General features: G+C 41.8%; 1 protein-coding gene and 1 long non-coding RNA gene across 3 annotated transcripts in view; one reads left to right on the top strand and one right to left on the bottom strand.

Moving 5' to 3' along the window:
• The window catches only part of nrbp1 (nuclear receptor binding protein 1), a 96,010-nt gene that overhangs the window by 49,849 nt on the left and 20,742 nt on the right, over positions 1–25,419 (bottom strand). The window contains exons 3-7 of one of the 2 annotated variants that reach the window (XM_033025961.1): positions 25,292–25,393; positions 24,902–24,991; positions 20,101–20,141; positions 19,736–19,830; positions 6,960–6,983 (exon numbers count right to left, since the gene is read on the bottom strand). In XM_033025961.1, the coding sequence (XP_032881852.1) occupies positions 6,960–6,983; positions 19,736–19,830; positions 20,101–20,141; positions 24,902–24,991; positions 25,292–25,393 (352 nt within the window). The remainder of the gene's footprint in view (positions 1–6,959; positions 6,984–19,735; positions 19,831–20,100; positions 20,142–24,901; positions 24,992–25,291; positions 25,394–25,419) is intronic. The other variant, XM_033025962.1, reaches the window with a different exon arrangement.
• On the top strand, positions 710–17,153 carry LOC116976250. The gene is made up of 3 exons (XR_004412911.1): positions 710–813; positions 5,384–5,388; positions 17,143–17,153. It is a non-coding gene; the product is annotated as an uncharacterized LOC116976250 (long non-coding RNA).

Genomic DNA, 25,419 nt, shown 5'->3' on the forward strand with positions numbered 1-25,419 from the left:
AACGCCAAGCTGTAGTCATGAACAACAGACTGATGTACTGTAGGTGTACATATTACGCCAATGGTCCAGAAAAGAGATCCAGTGAGATAGCATTTTGTATGGACCCGTTATGGCAGCAAGCAAATTGAAGCCAATCCAGGTCATAACGCAGGAGTTGATTTGAATTATAACCAGCCTTGCAAAGCACTTGCATCCTTTAATACTCCAACCAGCTGATCCACATGGGTATTTAATCATCCAGCCAGATATACTATGCCACCTGGTTTCACCTTGCAACTAGTCCTTCATTGGATGTCAGCTGTGTTATTAGTTTTGAACCCATGCAAGGAAATAGAAATATATGAATAACATAAACCAGTGTGTGAAAACAAAGGGATTAGAGAATGTTTTTTTCCACTGAGGATAGTGGGTATAATGTTTTGAGGAAGGTATAATTTTCAATATTTAAAAGACATTTGGGCAGGTACAGTGTCCTCCATAATGTTTGGGACAAAGACCCATAATTTATTTATTTGCCTCTGTACTCCACAATTTGAGATTTGTAATAGAAAAAAATCACATGTGGTCAAAGTGCACTTCGTCAGATTTTATTAAAGACCATTTTTATACATTTTGGTTTCACCATGTAGAAAATACAGTTGTGTTTATACTGGTGAGCTTACTAAATGCAAAGGGACTGGTAGGCCAAGGAAGAACTCCACAGCTGATGACAGATGAGACAAAGATTAACTTATATCAGAGTGATGGCAAGAGCAAAGTATGGAGGAGAGAAGGAACTTCCCAAGATCAAAAGCATACCACCTAAACATGGTGGTGTTATGGCCTGGGCATGTATGGCTGCTGAAGGTACTGGCTCACTTATCTTCATTGATGATACAACTGCTGATGGTAGTAGCATAATTAATTCTGGTGTTTCGACACATCCTATCTGCTCAAGTTCAAACAAATGCCTCAAAACTCATTGGCCGGCAGTTCATTCCACAGCAAGATAATGATCCGAAACATACTGCTAAAGCAACAAAGAAGTTTTTCCAAGCTAAAAAAGGACAATTCTTGAGTGGCCAAGTCAATCACCTGATCTGAACCCAATTGAGCATGGCTATAAACACTGCTGTAATTTCTACATGGTGAAACCAAAATGTTTAAAAATGGCCTTTATTAAAATCTGACAATGTGCACTTTAACAACATGTGATTTTTTTCTATTACAAATCTCAACCTCATCTTGGGAGCAGATACGGCAAGACAGAAATATTAAAAGTGGGGGATAGCGCGTTTACAAGACGTAGGGTGGGAGGAAGTGTCATCTAGATCATTGTGGGAGTCTGTAGGTTTGTGGTAGACATCAGTCAGTAGTCTGTCGCCTCTGATGGAGACAGAGATCTAGAAAGGGAAATGCGATTATCAGAGATCGTCCAGGAGAATTGTGGGCAGGGTGGAAGTTAGTGGTAAATTTAACAAAATCAACAAGTTCTGCATGGGTGTAGGAGGAAGTCCCGATGCAATTGTAGATGTGGCTAAGAAACATAGATATATAGAAAACAGGTGCAGGAGTAGGTCATTCGGCCCTTCGAGCCTGCACCGCCATTCAATATGATCATGGCTGATCATCCAACTCGGTATCCTATACCTGCCTTCTCTCCATACCCCCTGATACCTTTAGCCACAAGGGCCACATCTAACTCCCTCTTAAATATAGCCAATGAACTGGCCTCAACTACCTTCTGTGGCAGAGAATTCCAGAGATTCACCACTCTCTGTGTGAAAAATGTTTTCCTCATCTCGGTCCTAAAAGATTTCCCCCTTATCCTTAAACTGTGACCCCTTGTTCTGGATTTCCCCAACATCGGGAACAATCTTCCTGCATCTAGCCTGTCCAACCCCTTAAGAATTTTGTAAGTTTCTATAAGATCCCCCCTCAATCTTCTAAATTCTAGCGCGTACCAGCCGAGTCTATCCAGTCTTTCTTCATATGAAAGTCCTGACATCCCAGGAATCAATCTGGTGAACCTTCTCTGTACTCCCTCTATGGCAAGAATGTCTTTCCTCAGATTAGGAGACCAAAACTGTACGCAATACTCCAGGTGTGGTCTCACCAAGACCCTGTACAACTGCAGTAGAACCTCCCTGCTCCTATACTCAAATACTCAATACTCCTATACTCAAAAGAAGTTGGGGGGTGGTGCCAGTTTATGTTTGGAACAAGGACTGTTCAATGCAATCGACAAAAAAGATAGTCATAGCTGGGGCTCATACAAGTGCCCATGGCTAAAACTTTAACTTGGAGAAAGTGACAGGAGTCAAAGGAGAAGCTTGTGAGGGCGAGTTCTGCCAGGCATTGGAGAGCTGAGGAAAATTAATTGGGGGGCCTTGAAACTTTCATAGTGGGGAATGGAGATGTAAAAAGACTGGATGTCCATGGTAAAGATGAGGCAACAGGGGTCTAGATATTGAAAGTTATTGAAAAGTTGAAGGGCATGTGGGGTGTCTTGGATGTAGGTCGGAACGGATTGGACAAGGGGGAAATAGGATGAAATTAAGGTATTGAAGTCGAGTTCTGTGGGGCAAGAGAAGATAGAAACAATGGGCCTGCCAGGGCAGTGCTGTTTGTGATTTTGGGAAGGAGACAGAAGCGGGCAGTGCAGGGCTGATGAATGATAACGTTGGAGGGGAAAACCACCAGAGGGGATGAGATCCGAAACAGTTTGGGAGATGATGGCCTGGTGTTCGACTGTGGGGTCATGGTCATGGGGTAGGTATGAGGTGTCTGTTTAGTTTATTGTCACGAGTACCGAGGAAGCGAAAAGCCTTTGTGGCGTGTTATCCAGTCACCAATACAGTCAAGAGCTGGCAACTGGCCTCAGCATGGTAGAGGTCAGACTGACAGGCTACAATGGCAACTCCCTTGTCAACAGGTTTAATAACAACGATGGAATTGTTCCTGAATGAGTGGAGGGCTGTGCGTTCAGCAGATTATTGACTTCAGGAAGGGAAAGCCGAGGGATTATACACCCGCCTTCATTGGAAATGAAGTGAGTAAACAGCTAGAAGTTCCTGAGCATACCATCTCTGATCATCTATCCTGGGGATAGCACAATGATGTAATCACAATGAAAACTCAACAATGCCTCCAATTCCTCACAAGTATGAGAAGATTCAGCATGTCACCGAATATTCTGTCAAACATCCACAAGCATATGAGGTAGCATGCTTTGGATCTTGGGGAGTTCCTTCTCTCCTTCATACTTTGCTCTTGCCATCACTATGATATAAGTTAATCTTCGTCTCATCTATCCACGAGACCTTTTTGCAGAACTGTGGTTACTCTTTTAAGTACTTCTTGGCAAACTGTAACCCAGCCGTCCTATTTATGCAGCTAACCAATGGGTTTGCATCTTGCAGTGTAGCCTCTGTATTTCTGTTTCTGAAGTCTTTTGCGGACAATGGTCATTGACAAATCCACACCTGACTCCCGAAGAATGTTTCTGATCTGTCGGGCAGGTGTTTGGGGATTTTTCTTTATTATAGAGAGAATTCTTCTGTCATCAGCTGTGGAGGTCTTCCTTGGCCTGCCAGTCCCTTTGCAATTAGTAAGCTCACCAGTGCTCTCTTCTTAATGATGTTCCAAACAGTTGATTTTGGTAAGCCTATGGTTTAGCGGGTGTCTCTAACAGTTTTATTCTTGTTTCTCAGTCTCATAATGGGTTCTGTGACGTTCCTTGGCACAACTTTTGACCTCATGTTTATAAACAGCAATAAAGATTGAAGTGATGGAAAGATTGGAGGAAAGACTAGGTGCTGAGAGCTCTCTTATACCTGCATTAAGGAGGCAATTAAACACATCTGAGCAATTACAAACGCCTGTGAAGCCATGTGTCCCAAACATTATGGTGCCCTGAAATGTGGGGGACTATGTATAAACACTGTTGTAATTTTCACATGGTGAAACCAAAATGTATAAAAATGGCCTTTATTACAATCTGACAACGTGCACTTTAACCACATGTGGTTTTTTTCTATTACAAATCTCAAATTGTGGAGTATAATTGTGGAGGCAAATAAATAAATGACGGGCCTTTGTCCCAAACATTACGGAGGGCACTGTATGAAATCACATAGTACAGGTGCACAACCTTTTATCCGAAAGCCTTGGGACCAGACACTTTTCGTAATTCAGAATTTGTCGGTCTTCGGAATGGAATTTTTTTAGCGTAGATTTTAATGGCTGGCTCAGTGGTAGAGTGCTCGGCTCATATCCGCAAGGTCGCGAGTTTGCGCCTTGATCCTGGCAGTTACTCGATCGCGAGTTTGAGTCTTCAATGTCGTTTTTTCTTGCAGAATAAATGTTTGTATGAAATACAGTGTAGGAGAAGTGTACTGACTGTGTGGGCAGAACTTTGGAAGTGATTGCCCACCAGTCTAAAAAGCCGCTGTGTCTCCCTGTCCCTGGGATAGCAGGGGGCGATCAAACAGCACAATACCCCCCTCCCCCTCCAACTCCAGAGGAATCCGCTCCCCGATGGGCCGCTACCAAAGATCATAGAGGAGCTCCTCTATGATCTTTGGCCGCTACAGCGACAAGTGGCAGTTCGCCCACAGCCCGAGCTGCGCCCCCTCATCCGCCACCCCAAGAACAAGACGTACCTTGCACACCATCAGCTTCTGCCCCTACGTGTTCCTCTGGAGTTGGAGCGGGGCTGGGCTGGAGTTGCTGCTGGCTGTGGGTCTCTGGAATCTCCGTGCTTGCAGTGGGCCTGGGGGTCGGTGGGCGGCGGCGGGAGCTGTGGACCTACGGACCTACCTCCGTGGAGCTAGCCAGCTTCGGAGCGTGGAGAGTTGCGGGGGCGAGCTGCTGCGACCCGACTCCGGTGGATGGTGACACCGGGAGCTCGCGGGTCTCCGGTGGGAGACTGCTTTGCGGGGCACCGGCAGCGGCGACTTCTCCCGCCCGAATTACGGGGTTGAGAGTGACCTGGAGGGGGGCCTTACAACGCCCGGCGCGGCTGTAAATTGCCGCGGACTTGCTAGCGCCCGCCGGGGGCTCCAACATCAAGACCGGGGCAGGGCCCTACATCTCCCGGCGTGGCTTTGAGTGGCCGCTCCCCGATGGGCCCCTACGACGCCCCGAGCTGCACCCCGTCATCCGCAACCCAGGTTCCTCTGTAGTTGGAGTGGGGCTGGGCTGGGCTGCTGTTGGCTGTGGGTCTCTGGGATCTCCGTGCTTGCGGTGGGCCTGGTGGTCGGTGTCCAATTGGTCCTGGCACGGTCCTGCTGCAATCGCCGACGTGAAGACAGTGCAAAGCCCCCGCGCCGGTGCAATGGGCGGGGAGCTGGAGAGGGGAGGGAAGGGGTCACACACATGGCCGGGAAGCAGAGGGGTGTAGGTGGGGTGATACTGAAGCGAGCGACAATCTGCTGCTGCCTGCCCCGCTGAGTTAAAAAGTTCCCACGCAAGACTCACGAAACACTGTGTATCGTGAGTCTACCGTGGGAACTTTTTAATTCAGTGGGCAGGCAGCAGCATATTGTCAATTATTAACCCTCCCGCGCAATATACCCTCATCTTCTCTTTTATGAATGGGGATTTAGTTCCCCTTTCTTCGAGGACCGACCGGAGGTTCCGCTGTCACCTCTGCGGGCCGCCCTCGGTGAACGTTTTCAAGGACCTTTCTTCAAGGACCGAAAAAATGGCCGCTATTCGGAGGTTTTCGTTATTTGGATCTTCGGATAAAAGGTTGTGCACCTGTATTATCTATGGAGTTCAACCATACCTGCTGGTCATTTTAACATGTCTTCTTCAGTTTTGAGTGGACTTCAGTGTTTAAGACATGGCATTAGGTCATGGTTTTTTTCTTTTGGGAATGGCAAGAAGAAACAGTTCATACCACTGCCATGGAACTCATTTGTACCACTGCAAATCGTAGTAAATGATCATATTACTGAGGATTCTTTCACTCTGCCAGTTAGCAGATATATTGTCATGGAAAATGTCCACAAGGATCATAATAGCATGATCATAATAGAACATCTTTCGGAACTCCAAATTTATTTTAAGAATGAGAAATGCTTCGATCATTAAATATGATAAGTACAATAAGAAAAGGCCACCAACTTATTACAAAGTGTGTACATGGTTTGAGGTCAGGATATGTGCTTCCTTCCTCCACAAATGCTTTCATACATTTTTCTTTCAAAGTGACAATTGTTGCATATCAGCACCAATCCACCTGAGATTAATCAGCTGAATATTATGAAAGGAAGATGAAGTAAATATTTTAAGCACCAAATGAAGTAAATATTTTAAGTGCCAAAATTGGCAAATATTCCACATAAGAAAGATCAACAGAATTGGAACTGTTCATTCAAAATTAGGAAAAATATGAATAGGAATAATCTGGAAAATAATTTTGAGCTTCTCGCTTTTCTATTTATCAGACAGTATTCTGTGTTGATGGAGACACAAGATTTTGGTCTTCAATATTTTATCAGACCTAGTCATGGACTGGAAGAAATATAATTTCTCTCTTCAGATGCCTTCTGATCCGTCTACAACTTTTTTTTGTTTTTATTTCAGATTTTCAGCATCAGCAGTATTTTGGTTCATGAATTTAGATTAATGTATTTGCTGCTGTGTGCCTGATTAATGGCTAAAAGAATACATCCTGAGAACACTTGGATATTGTTAACCACTTGTAACACACCGTCACTGCCAGATACCACAGGAGCATCTACATTTACTGAAAAAAGTTAATATGTCACTTTATGGAACTCAAATCATTTAAAAACTATGTCTAAAAAAAGCTCCATAAAGCCAACAATGATTTTTAGTGTAAATACATGCACTCATGCAAGAGCTAAGACTGCTAAGCATTCCCAACATAGATTGCTTACACTGGCACATTTAAGCTAAAGACAAACAAAACAATACAGTCACATCACAGGAGCCGAGTAGTTTCTCACCATTAGCAAATATCCTATGAAAGACTGTTCGCAACAGAGCGGCCGTAAGCGGGAAATAAAACAAGAAATTGATGAGTGATGGAACAGCGAGCATTCACAAATACAAACAGCTGGGTTAGAACCACCAGAAGCTTCAAACAAGACACTGCCTTTACTGTGGCTAGATGAAGGGAGATGGGAAGGAGTGGGAGGAAGAAAAGGCAAAAGGGACACTGAGAAGGAAGGCAAAAGGGAAAGATTGGTACAGGACAAGGAGTCTTTGAAATTCAAGAAATTTAGTTCAATAATCTAGTCTAGCTTACTTTTTCTTAAAAGTTCGTCATGATTTTGAGCCCTAGCAGGCAGGACAAGTATTACTTACCACAATAATCTGGATCAAAAGGAGATTAATTCCATATCAAACACGTTTTACCTTGCTACTAAAATTTAATTACAAAGAAAATGGAGAAAAGGCAATAATTGCCCATGGAGGGAGAAGCATTGATGGCATGTTTTTTAGCAGATGGAATGTGCAAAGAAGTGTTAGTGTTTTATAGTTTCAAAAGTATCGGATAATTTTCTATGTGGAAAGTTGATTTATATTTCAGTCATTGACAACCCGAACGTGAAATCTGACAGATACTATAGTGTGAATTTTTTTAATTTATTTTTTTAAATGGCCAGCACCTTCCAATGACTTGACAGCAGTAATGAATTCTATCATTTTCAAATTAGACATTTCTCACACCCACATCTAGAACCATGCAACTTTAGAGAACTGGAATAGAACTCCAGAAATTGTCATAAACTGCTGTGACCATGTGCAAGCCTGAAATGGTTGTACTGTTGGATGGGCAAAGCAACACATTTGATTGAAATTTGGACTGATGAATAATCAAGAATCATAGCAAATCAAGTCAGAGTACTGGACAGCAAGGAAATAGGCCCTTCAGCCCACTTTGTCCATGCTCACCAAGTTGGCATTCTGGGCATGTCTCACTTGACTGCATACGGTCCATATTTCTCAAAATCATTCCTATCGATGTATCTGTCCACCCGCCAACATAATCTCTCAAAATGTGAGAAACAATAAACATACCCACATAAATATACAATTTTCCCGGTGAAAGAATGAGGAAATTGCTTAATGACATCTTTCTATACCAGATAGAATTAAATAAAACATAGAATTGCAATTGGAACTATCTTTAAAGATAGTACAGTCGTGCCTCAGGTAGTGCTGTCACCCAGTTCCAGCATTTTGGATTCCATCCTTACTGCTGGAACAATATGGGATTTCCACATTCTCCATGACAAAGGTTCTCCCCACATGTTTGCTTTTCTCACACATCACAAAGATGTGCTGTTGGTAGGTTAAATAGCTACTGTAAATAATTCCTTAGTGTTGGATAATCAAAGTGGAATTGATCAGCATTTGCAATTGGCTGCAGGAAATAAGTGGAAAAGAAATGAGATTATTTTGAGCCATTATGAACGCGATGGACAGAAGAGCCTCCTCCTGAGGAAGCATGAGAATTGGGTGTCTAGAATTGTTGGGCTTGGATAATCTCCTAAAACATTGTTGGGCTTGGATAATTAGGCTGTGGGCCGAGCATCTAAAATGTGTCTAGAAATCAACTTCCGTGACCCATATCTCGGATCTACATGAAATTTTGCACCGATTTAGATAAAATATAATTGAGAAGGAAGTCATAACTCGTCAGTGCCAAAAGTTGCACATAATTAAAAACTAATTAGAAAATGAGATCGAAAAAGTAAGCGCCATCTAGTGTCCAATGCCTATATTACACCATGGGGAGCCTATTTCTGTGTTGACGTCTATTTAAACCATATATTATAATACCATCTGTGTGTGTGTGTGCGTGTGTGTGTGTGTGTTTGTGTGTGACTTGTGAATATGACTGTAATCATATAATTATATTATATAAAAATAATTTAATTAATATAGTATTTTATTTTAATGAGACTGCAGCAGAGGTCTGGCTCCTGAACCAGCCTAATTAATGGGTGAGGGCAGTTCTTCTGGGTTCCCCCATTTACTGAACCCCACTGACTGCCAGTGTGCAGAGTGGGGGTCATGGCCATAGTGGGACTGGGGCAGTGCCAGGCTGGGGGATGGCTAAGGCATCTTCCACTGAGCGGAAAATGCCTAACCCTATACTAACCCTAACTCGCCCCCCTTCCAGAGCTACCCATGGCTGGAGCTGGAGCCGCTTTGGGACCGGCTACGGGCTCCGTATGTGTGGCTGCTCAGCGAGTCCACCTCGACCAGTATGCCCTTCTGGATCGTCGTGGTGATGATGGTGGGGAGCAGCACTGCCTTGCACGCCGCCTTCAGCACCCCCATAGAGCCGGCTCCGTCAGTCCGCCCGCTCGCTGCAACACCGGCTGGCCAGCAGCCCGACCGACCCCTCGCAGCACTCACCAGCCTACCGACAGCCCAACCGACCCTTTACAGCACTCACAGGCCGACCTACCCCTCGCAGCACTCCCCGGCCTACCGACTGACCTTTCGCAGCACTCATAGGCCTACCGACAGCCCGACCGACCCCTCACAGCACTCACCGGTCTACCAACTGCCCGACCTACCACTCGCAGCACTCACCGGCCTACCGACAGCCCGACCGACCCCCTCGCAGCATCCCCCGGCCTACTGACAGCCTGACCGGCCCCTTTGCAGCACTCACCAGCCTACCAACTGCCCGACTGACCCTTCGCAGCACTCACCGGCCTACCAACTGTTCTTGACAAGTTTCAGGTATGATTTATATAATATTTTTACACAATGTTAAAAATTCGGGTAGTTCCGTGAGTTGGGTCACGAACCTGAACGAAAAAGCTCCTCGGCCCACAGCCTAAGTCTCTCCTAAAACATACTAGAGCCAAGAAACAGACTCAATTGTTCTTGAGCACACATGTAAAGAATTGACACTATTTACTTTTTTTTACACTACCAACCTAAAAGCATGCATTAGCTTGCTGATTAGCTAATAGGAAAATATCGCCCTCTAGGTTTCTCATTTCAACTTTGATATCAATGCAAAATTGGTTATGGTTGAAAGGATTGAAATGTATTCCCAGATGCAAGATCACTTGTGGTTTCCACATCTAGTTAAAATAAATTTAGCTCACTATCAGTCGACCAAACGCACAATAGGCCACAACTGAATGTAAGCAAAAACTGATTGTAGCTCTCAAAGTTACAGATAATGCAAAAGTTTAATCTACAATACAATGACAAACTAAAAATTAAGATATTTAAATATGCAGAGGGGTCAACAATGTAATCTCTCATACTCTTAGACGATCGAGAAGCTACATTTTTTTTTTAAATTTCACAGGAAAAGCCTGTTCACCTCTCCTTGAGATCTCATGCTCACCTGGGAGAGTGAAAAAGAGGACACCGCCAGTCTTGATTTTTGCACACATCTCCAGGGTGGGATGAAACCCAAATGTTCAAATACTCAAGTCCAGGAACTCACTGCTGAGGCTCCAATACGTGGCTAACTTAACTGTGATTTAACAAGCCATTCAGGTGTGTGAAACTAATAAGACAAGACCAAAATGGTGAAGACAAAGTAATTCGATGTGACAAAGTGTTAAGCAGCCAGGTAGCTCTGTAGACAAACTAATCGAACATGACTAAATAGGACAAACAATAATTTTACATTGCTACTGTTAACCACACATTTCAGACATCACCCTAGACTCTTGCAATAATCCCTCCATTCATTATGTCCCACTGGAAGGACAAATGCTCTGAAATATCAAGGCACAATTGGCAGAAAGTTATGAAGGAACTGCCCTGAGAAGTTCCCAAGATTCATCCCATTCTCATGAAATCTCTATCAAACACAATTCTCCTCATTCAGCTAATAAATCATATTCCATGTTCAACGACACTTGAGAGCAGCATTGAGGATAACAAAGACAGAATAAAGTCTGGATGGGAATTACAGTCCAAGAGTGGCTCCATATCAACCACTTTTAAAATGACAAAGACCAGCCCACACAAGCTGTGCAGCATGCAAAGAACCAAAAGAAAGGATATAGTAACTGACTTTCAACAATTTCTCTACACTATTCTTGTCCGATGACCCTACATAGTCCTAGGGATATGAAGACTTCTCTGCATCCCAAGGACACCCTTATGCATGGCTCTGTCAATTATTTTTATATTAGAGAAATCTGGCAGCTTGCAGTAGGGTATTGCAAGTTGTTGGACCTATAGCAACATGACAAATTACCTTACTCAAGGGGGATTCCATCTTTCATTCTTTCAGCCATCAATGAACCATAGCTATAGTGTACACCATCTGCAGCAAGTGACGAAGCTTTTTCAATTCTTCTAATCGATGCAAAGAGGAAATTGGAGTGCCATTTGTACGATCATGTCACACACCAAATCTGCTTAAAAATATAATTAGCTTTCCTTCTTCATCAGTAGGCCAAAAGACAAAAGAGTTTTCTACCTAATCACTCCTTGGGAGTACATGCAAATGAGTACAGCAATTCAAGAAGCCAGTTGACTAACACATTTGCCATGATAAATAGTAATGCTTGTGATGCCTAGATCTCGGGTATTAATAGAAACAAAATCCCAAGAACCAGTATAATAATACATAAACATGTAGTTAAAGCAATAGATGTACAATTATTTTTTGGATTTTTTTTTATAATCTCTGGAGAGATGCCCTTAAACAGTATCCATGAAAAGTCAGGAGGGAGTGAGAGTAAACCAAAACCTTATGGTGGCCATCAACTAGCAAAAAATCATAATCAAGCCATGTTGACCACAATTAAATGTGTGTAATCTTATTGTTTTCAATTATGCAAGCATTATGCTGGATGGATAACACATCTTACATCTACTAATAGAAGAATAATAACGCAGTGCTGAATGATCTGGCAAGAATCTCTGGGAAGTAGAGATGGAGCCATTCGCACAATGGAAATTTGAGATCAACCATAAATAAATCATAAATAAGGCAGTGAAGAAAACAAATGGCATGTTGGCCTTCACAGCGAGAGGATTTGAGTATAGGAGAAAGGAGCTCCTACTGCAGTTGTACAGGGCCCTGGTGAGACCACACCTCGAGCATTGGGTGCAGTTTTGGTCTCCTAATTTGAGGACGGACATTCTTGCTATTGAGGGAGTGCAATAGGGAGTAGGTTCATCAGGTTAATTCCCGGGTTGGCGGGACTGACATATGATGAACGAATGGATCGACTGGGCTTATATTCACTGGAATTTAGAAGGATGAGAGCATAGAAACATAAAATTCTTTAGGGATTAGACAGGCTAGGTGCAGGAAAAATGATCCCGATGTTGGAGGAGTCCAGAACCAGGGGTCACAGTTTAAGAATAAGGAGTAGGCCATTTAGGACTGCGATGAGGAAAAACATTTTCACCCAGAGAGTTGGAATTCTCTGCAGCAGAAGGCAGTGGGGGTCAATTCACTGGATGTATTCAAGTTAGATATAGCCCTTAAGGTTAACAGAATGAAGGAATATGAGGAGAAAGCAGGAACGGGGTACTGATTTTGGATGATCAGCATTATCATATTGAATGGCAGTGCTGGCTGAAAGGGCCGAATGCCCTACTCTTGCATGTATTTTCTATATTTCTATGAACATACTCAAGTTAAAAATAAAACACACCTGCCTGGTGATGTCAAACCTTTTTCAACTGATGGATTAATCATAAGATCATGTGATAGGAGTATAATTAGGCAATTCAGCCCATAAACTCTACTCCGCCATTCAATCATGGCTGATCTATCTCTCCCTCCTAACCCCATTCTCCTGTCTTCTCCCCATAAACTCTGACACCCGTACTAATCAAGAATTTATCTATCTCTGCCTTAAATATATCCAAATAACTTTGCCTCCACAGACTTCTGTGGCAAAGACTTCCAGATTCACCACCCTCTGACTAAGGGTCTCGACCCAAAACATCACCCATTCCTTCTCTCCAGAGACACTACCTGTCCAGCAAACTTACTCCAGCTTGTGTCTAGCCAAAGAAATTCTTCCTCATCTACTTCCTAGAAGTAGAACGTCCTTTAATTCTATGACCTCTAGTCCTAGACTCTCCCACACGCGGAAACATCCTCTCCACATCTACTCTATCCAAGTCCATTACAAATCAATGAATGGTGTCCCAGTAGTGGGACGATTTTACCGAGGTACTTGTAGATGTAGGTGAGGTGTAGGTGGATATCGTAGAAATTGTACCTATTTTATCAGGATTAAAGGAATCGAAGTACCAAAGCTCCTTTATAAAGATCGAGACAGTCTTGCCGTAAAAGATTATAATGACACGTGGATTGCAGGTTTTATAACTCCAATGAATGCTCCAAGTGCTATGCCAAGCAGATTATCACAACCTGAGAGTCAACAGAACTTGAGTCTCATCATTATAGACAGAGAATCTTCTCAATTCAGCTGATTTTTTTTCTGAGTGAGGATGTGGTTAGTTAAATGTGCAGTGGCAACCTGTGAGTCATCTGGCTGAACATGCAGTGGCACGTTTGTCTGGAAACATTTGATTAACTGAAACTCTGCCTGATTAAAACACTGGTGGTAATCTTGCACACATTTGGAACTACCCAAGCTTCAAAGAAGGTCAATCCGTAAGTGATGACTGTGTGCAAGGACATTGATGTCTATGTTAAGCTACTGAGAAGAGTGCACGAATGAGCTTAATTTTAAGCAACAAAACATTCAGTTAACAAAATAAAAGGGACTCTTTGAATGGTCTAGAATATGATCCACCCCCTGAGAAATTAGACTTATCTGACAATGCTAGAACTTTAAGAGTGGTCCATTCGTGAGTGAGGGCTACATCAAAACCAAATTATTTCCACTCAAGTTCAGTAAGAGAGACCTGGGCATTGGAGGAACGTAGTTAGCTGTTGATCCTGCTGCTCAAAATAATTATATGATCTCATGTATAAAGATAAATGTTACACAAATTATTGGTTAACAATAAAGCATCAGTTGCAGTTCATTTCTGGACCTCACACTTCAGGAAATATCTTAATACCAAAGGGAAGATGTAGAGAACATTTATTGTTGGTAATTTATTTCAACTTCAAATGGACAGCTGAAAGGGTGATGGAAGATGATTCAACAGTAACCTATATGGGAAATATCTAAAAAGAAATCACCGAACAGAGGAGCTGATGGCAATCTCATTCAACCTCGGCACCAGCACAACAATAGGGTGATTTCACGAAAGGTCACTGGATCATAGATCCTCACCCACGTGGACGCAAAATTTAACTGGGGTACAAACGTCACTTCCGGTACATGTTATTGATGCTGGAAACGCGTACTTTCACACCCGTTAAAAACCGCGAAAACGGCCCGTTTTTGAGCTGTAAATAACTGTGCCAGTCGGGGTGACCGCGAGGCACAGTTATCTTACTTTAGAGTCCAGAAGATAAAGAAAAACGAAGGTAAAGACAAGAGGGAGCTGAAGGGGCAACAACAGCGGAAGTGGTTAGCAAACATTGGCCGTGGAGATATAAAGATAGAAAATATCGGGAATTATCGCGTTTGCTCACTGCATTTCATCAAAAGTAAGGCATTATGTTTTATCTTTATTAATTTGTTATATAAAAAGTTTTAAAAGTGAAAAATCCATCATTAAAATTGCAAAATCTTCCATGGTTCTCAGGTGGGTTTTAACATGCGAAAAGAAAATGCTTTTGAAGCTACATTTACCATTTAAATAATCGTAAACCATAAATGCGTTTTGAAATGAATTTTACTCAGATGCAAGCTAAGGAATGGGATAATTGTCAGCTGTTAATTGGACAAAATCAGGACATTTTATTATTATTATCCAATTAACAGCTGACAATTATCCCATTCCTTAGCTTGCATCTGAGTAAAATTCATTTCAAAACGCATTTATGGTTTACGATTATTTAAATGGTAAATGTAGCTTCAAAAGCATTTTCTTTTCGCATGTTAAAACCCACCTGAGAACCATGGAAGATTTTGCAATTTTAATGATGGATTTTTCACTTTTAAAACTTTTTATATAACAAATTAAAAAAGATAAAACATAATGCCTTACTTTTGATGAAATGCAGTGAGCAAACGCGATAATTCCCGATATTTTCTATCTTTATATCTGCACGGCCAATGTTTGCTAACCACTTCCGCTGTTGTTGCCCCTTCAGCTCCCTCTTGTCTTTACCTTCGTTTTTCTTTATCTTCTGGACTCTAAAGTAAGATAACTGTGCCTCGCGGTCACCCCGACTGGCACAGTTATTTACAGCTCAAAAACGGACCGTTTTCGCGGTTTTTAACGGGTGTGAAAGTACGCGTTTCCAGCATCAATAACATGTACCGGAAGTGACGTTTGCACCCCAGTTAAATTTTGCGTCCACGTGGGTGAGGATCTATGATCCAGTGACCTTTCGTGAAATCACCCTATTACTGAGATCAAATTAACTAAAAAATGAAATTGCCCTCTGTCAATCAAAAGCAAAAGGGCCAAGTACACTTAATACTGCTCTTTTCAGATTCTATTTCCACACTCACCACATCAGAGGACAACATTACTTTTCCTGAATCAGATCTACATGTCAGGGCCATTTCTGCATTGTGACAGGAGTATAAGCGTATCTGGGATGATTTAAGTAAGGAGTTCCAGGTAAAATAGCCACAAGTTTGGAGGAGAACTGTGAAGAAGGAGATTGGAGATCGATCAATTTAGAGAGAGTGGCAAAGGAGGGGCGGGTAGGGGAGAGAATATCAAAGAGATTCAAATACTTGCTCAAGAATGTACAGTCAATCCAAAATAACCAAAATGGGTCCTATGGTGTAACTCTTCCTCAAGGATGAGCTTTTACAGGCGAATTAGTGTAGTATCATTTGCCCACGTTTTTCCCCCGTTCCCTGTTGAAACTTTCCAAGCCACGTCCATGTTTAAATGTCTTTTTAAACATCATTGTACCCGCCTCTAGTTTCATTTTTAAGCTTGTTCAAAATGCCTACTACTGTATGCATGAAGAAATTGTCCAAAGTCTCTTAAATAATGCTCGTCTCATCTTAAATCTGTGCCCTGTAATTCTTAACTTTTCTACCCATGAAAATATGATTTTAATCATTCACCACATCGATGCCTTTCATCATTTGTACACCCTATATACAGTCAGCCTCTTCTGCTCAACAGGGGAGGAAAAAAAATCAGCCTATTCTGTCTCTCCTTATAACTCGTCCTCAGAGTGAATACAGGGAATTTGGCTAAAGGGTTTTAAGCGGGACTGCAAAAATTGTAATCTCGGGATTATTCTCAATGTAACATGCTACTACAGAAGGAATAGGACAGATGATGCAGGTGGGCAGTCACAAGGAATAGAGCAGAATTAGGCCACTTGGCCCATCAAGTCGACCTCGCCATTCAATCATGGCTGATCTATTTCTCCCTCCTAACCCCATTCTCCTGCCCTCTCCCCATAACCACTGACACCTGTACTAATCAAGAATCAAGGCAGTGATTCAAATTTCTGGACGATTAGGCTGGTAGGGTGGAAGGTGAGACAAGGACTCCATCCCCTACTGCCAATTCCTCCGTCTACGCTGCATCTGCACCCAGGATGAGGTGTTCCACACCAGGGCATCGGACATGTCCTCATTCTTCAGGGAACGGGGGTTCCCTTCTACTATAGATGAGGCTCACACCAGGGTCTCATCTATACCCCGTAACTCTGCTCTCACTCCCTATCCCCTCCACTCGTAACAAGGGCAGAGTCCCCCTTGTCCTCACCTTCCACCCTACCAGCCGTCATATACAACAAATAATCCTCCGACATTTTCGCCACCTCCAACGGGATCCCACCACTGGCCACATCCCATCTCCTCAACGCCCTTAACTCCAAGAAGACCAAGGAGCTCATTGTAGACTTCAGGAAGTCCAGGGGCGGCACGCACACCCCCATCCACATTAACGGGACGGAGGTGGAACGTGTTTCTAGCTTCAGGTTCCTGGGAGTCAACATCTCCGATGACCTCTCTTGGACCCACAATACCTCAACTCTGATCAAGAAGGCTCACCAGCGTCTCTTCTTCCTGAGGAGACTGAAGAAGGTCCATCTGTCTCCTCAGATCCTGGTGAACTTCTACCGCTGCACCATCGAGAGCATCCTTACCAACTGCATCACAGTATGGTATGGCAACTGCTCTGTCTCCGACCGGAAGGCATTGCAGAGGGTGGTGAAAATTGCCCAACGCATCACCGGTTCCTCGCTCCCCTCCATTGAGTCTGTCCAAAGCAAGCGTTGTCTGCGGAGGGCGCTCAGCATCGCCAAGGACTGCTCTAACCCCAACCATGGACTGTTTACCCTCCTACCATCTGGGAGGCGCTACAGGTCTCTCCGTTGCCGAACCAGCAGGTCCAGGAACAGCTTCTTCCCGGCGGCTGTCACTCTACTCAACAACGTACCTCGGTGACTGCAAATCACCCCCCCACCCCCCGGACACTTAATATCACTTATTATTATTTATTCATTTGCTATGTCGCTCTTCCAGGGAGATGCTAAATGCATTTCGTTGTCTCTGTACTGTACACTGACAATGACAATTAAAATTGAATCTGAATCTGAATCTGAATCTCTCCTTTCGGCTTTCCGCAGAGACAGCTCCCTCCGTAAATCCCTGGTCAATTTGTCCTTTCCCACCCAAACCACCCCTTCTCCTGGCACTTTCCCTTGCAACCGCAGGAAATGCTACACTTGTAGCTTTACCTCCCCCCTTGACTCCATTCAAGGACCCAAGCAGTCTTTCTAGGTGCGGCAGAGGTTCACCTGCACCTCCTCTAACCTCATCTATTGAATCCGCTGCTCTAGGTGTCAGCTGCTCTACATCGGTGAGACCAAGCGTAGGCTTGGCGATCGCTTCGCCCAACACCTCCGCTCTGTTCGCAATAACCAACCTGATCTCCCGGTGGCTCAGCACTTCAACTCCCCCTCCCATTCTGAATCCGACCTTTCTGTCCTGGGCCTCCTCCATGGCCAGAGTGAAGTCCACCGTAAATTGGAGGAGCACCTCATATTTCACTTGGGCAGTTTACACCCCAGCGGTATGAACATTGACCTCTAATTTCAGGTAGTCCCTGCTTTCTCCCCCCCTTCTCAGCTCTCGCTCAGCCCAATATCTCCGCCTCTTCCTTTCTTCTTCCCGCCCCACCCCCCCCCCCCCCACCCACCCTCACATCAGTCTGAAGAAGTATCTTGACCCAAAACATTGCCTATTTCCTTCGTTCCATAGATGCTGCCTCATCCGCTGAGTTTCTGAAGCATTTTGTCTACCTTCGATTTTCCAGCATCTGCTGTTCCCTCTTAAACATGGTAAAGATACAGCTCATGTGTTACCTACATTGGTAGTATAAAACTTGACTCTTGACTTCCAATGTCAATTTCCATGTCTGAATTTAGGGCTCAATTAAAGTTATTTCACAGTGACAAAACTATAGTATTTGCAAGTTTAAATATCACATAAAGAAACAGACTTCTGGTGTACTTCATTCACCAAAGCAAGCCACTCAGATGCTGTCTATAGTTAAGTGGTAACAGATAAAACACCAAATAGCTGCCAAAGGTTGAGTTTGAAAAAAAAAAAAACAGCCATGAAGAGTGATTTATTCACAGCATTGTTAACTTTGAAGTTGAAATGGACATTATTATGAATTTTCCTCAAAGCCCAAAGCAATCTGGAACATGCACAAATGCATAAGTTAGCCATGCATAAAATGCAATGCCATTTTCACTCACTCCCATTATAATCGTGTCCTGATTGAACTGTACATACAAAATACAGCAAATTAAAAAAGTCAATGGTTGTCCTCACACAGATCATTGTGACATTAACCTAATTTATTATTCAAACCATGAGTTTTATTGCACTGCAATTGTCAGTTATTTTATTTACTTGCTCCTTCTAAACAAAGACATCTCTATCAACATACAAAATTAAGTTTTAATCCAAAGTTACTAAATTCCAGCTAGTGCTCAATCGGCATTGATTATTTGTATCTCTACAATAACAGCTAAGATAATAATTAGTCATCACATTTTGAATTTGAAAAAGGGGGCAGGAGACAGAAAGTAAATGTAGCACATATTATTAAGGGTATAAAAGTATTTTTTTTAAGTAACTTGTTTAAAGCTTTTAAAATATAAACTTTGCACCCAAAATTGAACCCTGAATAAGTAAACCAGATGGGGACCAAAGAAATGAGAAAATAAGAGGTATTGAAAATCAAACACGAGGAAAAGGGTAAAGGTTGAAAATCAATAAAATGAGAAAAATGACTATGTACACTGACATTAGATTTTGATTAGTCTAAACCCGATGCTTCCAGTTTGGTGGCTAAGCACAATCTACTGACATTGATTTGGTCCACACAAGCATTGTCAATGTTTGCAGACACATGCATGCTCTCAAGTATACAACCTAGATGACAAGGTATTGTTATGGCTGGTTCCTTCAACGACTTCCCAAAAACAAATGTTGCCACTTATTGATTGAAATGATCTGTAATTCCATTAGCATAAAATAATTAAACATTATACAGTGCTAATAAGAAAGGGCAAGAGTAATATTTTTTGTTTGCATTGTTAAACTGGCCAAACAGAAATATTAATCTATAATTTTTTTCAAAGACTGACTTGATGAACCAAATCAATTTCCATTTTCTTAATTGTCTTTCATATTTCTAAATGGATTCAACATATTGCAAGTTAGTTTCTGATACTTACCAGACCCAATTTTTATAAGTCCATTATGCTGGATGAATATTGTATCACAAGTCAGATTGCCATGGATGATGGGAGGATCACAGGAATGGAGGTAGCTGGTTAAACAGAAAAACTCCAACCTTTTGGTTACTTCGAATATGCACAGAATTTTTCTAAACTACTAAGACACTATAAAATCAGCATAATGGTACCATACAAAATGACCTTTTCCTTACAATGTGAGAGCTATAAATTAGGAAAGTGGAACATTTGCATCATGTTTAAGTTTCTTTAAAATAAAAATAATTTAAATATTTTTTAAACATTATCTAATTTGATATCTGTTCTTGACAGGCTGGGCATGCATTCCAGAACAGACTTCTTACCTCAAGGCAGACAAAATCTGTGTGCACCATCGCTTCCAGGCCTACATAGAAATGATCAAAGTTACAGTCAAACATGAACCTTAAAAAAAAGTTTAACTAATTGAAGTGAAATACATCTTTTCCCATTTCTGGTTAAAGCATGAAGCAATCCTTGAATCAAACCTAATTTTGGCACTTTTGAGCAGTTTAGATCATTATTTGCAGAAAAAGCATGTTATCACTCTGATTTACTAAACCATAGCGCCTTTTGGTATTCAGGGATGCATCAAGACAGTCAAACATTTGCACCAAAAGCCAGCAAGAGAAAGACAAGATTTCAAAACTGATTTCACTTCACCATTACAATTACAATACAAAGTACTTGTGCTACAACACCAGGATAAGCACTCAGCCAAGAAAACCAAGCTCAAAGCACGATCTAAACTGATTATACAAACTTACACTAAGGACAAAAACTAACTCTATATGTAATAATCAGCTACCTACGTTAACAAGCACATAACTGATCGTGTAGATGCAAGTATATTATTTGGGTTATCAAGTGTACAAAATCATGAGGGGATAGATCAGGTAGATGCACAGAGTCTCTTGCCCAGAGTAGGGGAATCGAGGACCAGAGGACATAGGTTCTAGGTGAAAAGATTCAATAGGAATCAGAGTGGTTACTTTATTCACACAAAGGGTGGTGGGTGCATGGAACAAGCTGCCAGAGGAGGTAGGTGAGACTGGGACTATCCCATCATTTAAGAAACAGTTAGAAATGTACATAGATAGGACAGGTGTGGAGGGATATGGTCCAAGTGCAGGCAAGTGGGACTAGTGTAGCTGGGACACGTTGGCCGGTGTGGGCAGGTTGGGCTGAAGGGCCTGTTCCCACACTATCACTCTATGACTCTAAGTGGGCACCTACCTTCACTGATGGATTGTTAAGTTAGGCCCACGACACCTCGGGAAAGCTTTGGAGTCCCAGAACAACCCTCCTCAATACCTGCTCTCACCACATATGCTACCAATATCTACTAAATAAAGGAAACTGCAGATGAGTAAGTCACTAACAAATGCTAAACGCTTGCATCCTATCTTCCACTTATCCTACACTGCAGATAAAGCGAACCTGTCAGGTTTCCAAACCAGACATTTTTTATTGATTTTTCACAGTGAATGAACGAAACAGGGTTTTGGTACACTTTTGTGATTTTATTAATAGAACCAATGAGCTGTACAGCACAGTAACTACCCCCTCGGCCCACAGATTCTACGCCGACCAAGTCGGCCTGCATTTGGCCCAAAGCCCTCTGAAATATTACCATCCCAATACCTGTCCAAATGTCTTTGAAAAGTTGTAATTGTATCCGCTTTTATAGGTACCTCTAGCAGCTCATGTCCGATACAGACGAAAATGTTACCCAAGGTCTCTCTTAAGTCTCATGCCTCTCATCTTAAGTCTTCTGTGATTAAAGATGGTGCAAATATCTACAAGGGGCTCCACAATTTACCCAACCATTTGCTAAGTTAATTAAAAGGTAAAGGCAAAATAGAAAATATATTGGAATCAAATATGCCTGATTAGGTTGGATATCTATTCTTTGAGGGTTACAAAATGTCCAAATACTGGTCCCAATTTCTTCATCTTTACCTTTCACAACATGGTTAAAAACTATTGTAATTTATACTCTGTACAGCAGCAGCACTGGTTAAGTGAATATGATGCAATGATTTCAGATATACCTACAGTTTAAAAAATACATTCAAGGGGCAATGGCCATGATTTATTGCTCATACCTACTTGCCCATGGTGCTAGTGGGAAGCTACTTTGAGTTGCCAAATTTTCTGTGGCGAAAGTACCTCACAATACAAGTCTGAAGTTTCAGTTTGACCAAATGAAGCAATTATGATATATTCAAGTCAAGATAGTGCGCAACTTTACCATACAATGTGACATAAAGGCTACAGATTCTAGAATCTTAAAACCAAGGAAGCCAAGGATAGTTGATTCCATGACACTACTCGATGGAATTTCTCCAGCGCTGTGATGGAATAGAGATCAGCATCCAAAAAACTCTACTCTATGGTTGCTATTAGTAATTGAACATTTCTCTGATTCCCAATAACATATTTACTAACGGTTCATTAATTTCATGCTGTCAATAGACAATAGGTGCAGGAGTAGGCCATTCGGCCCTTCGAGCCAGCACCGCCATTCAATGTGATCATGGCTGATCATCCCCAATCAGTACCCCGTTCCTGCCTTCTCCCCATATCCCCTGACTCCACTATTTTTAAGAGCCCTATCTAGCTCTCTCTTGAAAGCATCCAGAGAACCTGCCTCCACCGCCCTCTGAGGCAGAGAATTCCACAGACTCACCACTCACTGTGAGGAAAAGTGTTTCCTCGTCTCCGTTCTAAATGGCTTACTTCTTATTCCTAAACTGTGGCCCCTGGTTCTGGACTCCCCCAACATCGGGAACATGTTTCCTGCCTCTAGCTTGTCCAAGCCCTTAACAATCTTATATGTTTCAATGAGATTCTTGTAAGAGACTTGATGACATGGTTAGCTACTCTCAATGTTCCCACATTTTAAATATTTTATCCATGTTCGGACTAGGTTTACAACACAGTCCAATAAACTTGGTAGAGTACAAAGCAAGCATTGGTGGTGGATTATTAAAGTATGACATCCTAATAATTATTGGAAGAAATTAATAATATTGGAAACTTGTCCAAAAGAACCAATGGATCCAGGACAATTGGAATCAAAACCCGACCAAGTCATAGGAGAAAGGGCAATGGTTGTGTTGCTGTTCTAATTGAAAGACTGTGACTGCGTTGGTCAACAGGGATCAATGCTAAGCTCATGCTTTGTGTTATACAAGGTAATTATGTGGATGTGAATATAGAAGGCATGATTGGTAAGTTTACAGACGATTTGAAAATTGTTCTTGCTGGTAGGAGCGAGTTAGTATTCAGTTGCAGAGAAAGGCAAATAGAATTTAACCCTGGGGAAATAAAAGGTGAGGAAAGGTGATTAGAAAGGCATACCAGATTGTTGCCTTCATTAGCCAGGGAATAAAATATGAGAGGGGGTAGATTTATGATAGAACTATTTAAAACATTGATTACACCACAGCTGTAGTACTGCACACCGTTCTAGTCATCACACCTAATAAGGACGTCATTGAACTGGAAGTAGTGCAGAGGCAATTTAGCTGGATATTATCTGAAATGGTCCTTCAGCTATGAGGAGAGTTTGGATAGGCAGAGCTTGTTTTTCTTAGAGCAGCAGAGTTTGTGTTTCTTTGAGCAGAGAAGTCTGAGGGAGGAACCTGAATGGGGTGTACAAGATTAAGAGGGCATAAATAGGATAGAAAGAGATTCTTTTTCTCATTGGCAGAGTTGTCTTTAAGCAGAGGGCATGGGTTTAACTATATTTGAAGTTGATGATTTTTTTTAAAACTCAGATGGCGCTTGAAATCAGGATCACACTACAAAGGGCTTGCAGGAGACAGTACCCTCACTGTTTAATAACTTAGATGAGCACTTGAATCTCCAGAGCATAGAAAACTACATATTAATATAGGCATGTGATCATTGCCTGTCATGAACACAGCGGGCCAATAAAACAGTTTCCATAATGTAAGATAATGAAAATTAAAAGGAATAAGCACAATTGATAGCATTTCAAGTCATTGACAGAACTGCAAGAATGAAGTTAAGGAGCTTCTACTTATATGCTGTTGTAGACAAAACTTAGCAACAGTTTCAAGACTTGACTAGCTTAGTTTGTGATTATGCCACTGACCCACCCTTGGCAAATGATATTGCATTGCCTTGCCAAACCAAGCTTAAAAACTGTACCTATACTATTGAGTGATTCTTCCAGGAAACATTCAATGAAGAACAACAATTCCTTATTAAAGGGAAGAATATTAAAATTATTGGGAGGGTTACTTACTCATGTTGGACTGATTCATGATAACATTAAAGACCAACAATTATTGTCTATCCCTAATTGCCCTTGAAATGAAAAAGCAAGCTATTTTGAACGGATGGTGATTTCAGGTTTGCGGTTAAGGATCCAGGATTTCTATCTAGTGATGATCAAATGGGAATAGAATTCCAAGATGATTGGTAAAGGATTGGCAGTGGTGTTTCCCGGAGTATGTTGTTCTTTTCTTCTAAATGGGTTTGTGGTAGGCACTATTGAAATAGCTTCAACAAGTAACAATACATTTGGACTGTGGAAGGGGAGGGAGAGAAATAAGTGCAAGTTAATGTGGAACACAGGGAAGAGGGAGGCAAGAAGGGAAAATATATATTTTTTAAAGGAGTGGGGGGGGGGGTTTGTCAGTTCGTTACCTAAAAGTGGAGAATTTAATGGCCACACAATTAGGTTGCAAGTTACCCAAATATAAAGTGCTGTGCCTCCAGTATCGTTGTGGCCTAATTAATGCCATTTTGTCCAGAAAGGGAGCAATACTGGTGTGTCGTGGAGCTACATTCTTCCAGGTTGATGGAGTCTTGATCTCCTTGTAGATGGCGATGTTTTAAAATATTAGAAAACGAGTCACTTACCATAGGATACCCAGCTTTTGACTTGTTCTTAGATAAAATAATTACGTGACTTATCCAATTATTTTTTTGTTAATGATGACTCCCAGGTGGTTGGAGGACGGGGTAACGGTAAATGCGACTGAAGGTCAATGGCAGGTGGTTTTGCTGGAGATGCTCCTTGCTTAGCATTTTATGGCAAAATGGTTATCTTCCCATATCTTATCTTACCAGTGGCAATGTACAACATACCTTTTCATTCATCGTTTTGTGGTTTTTCTTTGTTTTTTTCAAGAATTGTTTTAAGCTTCCTGATGACATGTACTCTGTTATAAATATAACCTGAAGGAACAAAATATTTTCCTGTGTCAAATATATTTAAAATATCTACTGAATCGATGCACACACAATCCATTATGATACCATCCCTTTAATTCAGTTTGCAACTCTGAAGAATATAAATCAGTTGTATTTCCCCCAAATATTTCACACTTATCAAATATCTAGCTACATACAGCAATATTAAAAACAATTAAAACTATAGCATTTCATGAAAATGTTAAATAATAGTTATGAAATTTATTTTCTGTCATTCTATCATACATGACAGTCTGATAAAATAATTGCCATCAGGAAGCTTACCCTCGCTTTATTTTCTTTCACATCTGCCCAGTACTTGTGAAATTTCACTATGTTCAGATGCTCCAGCTGGATGAGATTGTCAAAGACAGCTCTAACCTTATCCTGAAAATCAGAATACATTAATTACA

The sequence above is a fragment of the Amblyraja radiata genome, chromosome 8, assembly GCF_010909765.2.
Source record: "Amblyraja radiata isolate CabotCenter1 chromosome 8, sAmbRad1.1.pri, whole genome shotgun sequence".
In the NCBI taxonomy this organism is placed as follows: domain Eukaryota; kingdom Metazoa; phylum Chordata; class Chondrichthyes; order Rajiformes; family Rajidae; genus Amblyraja; species Amblyraja radiata.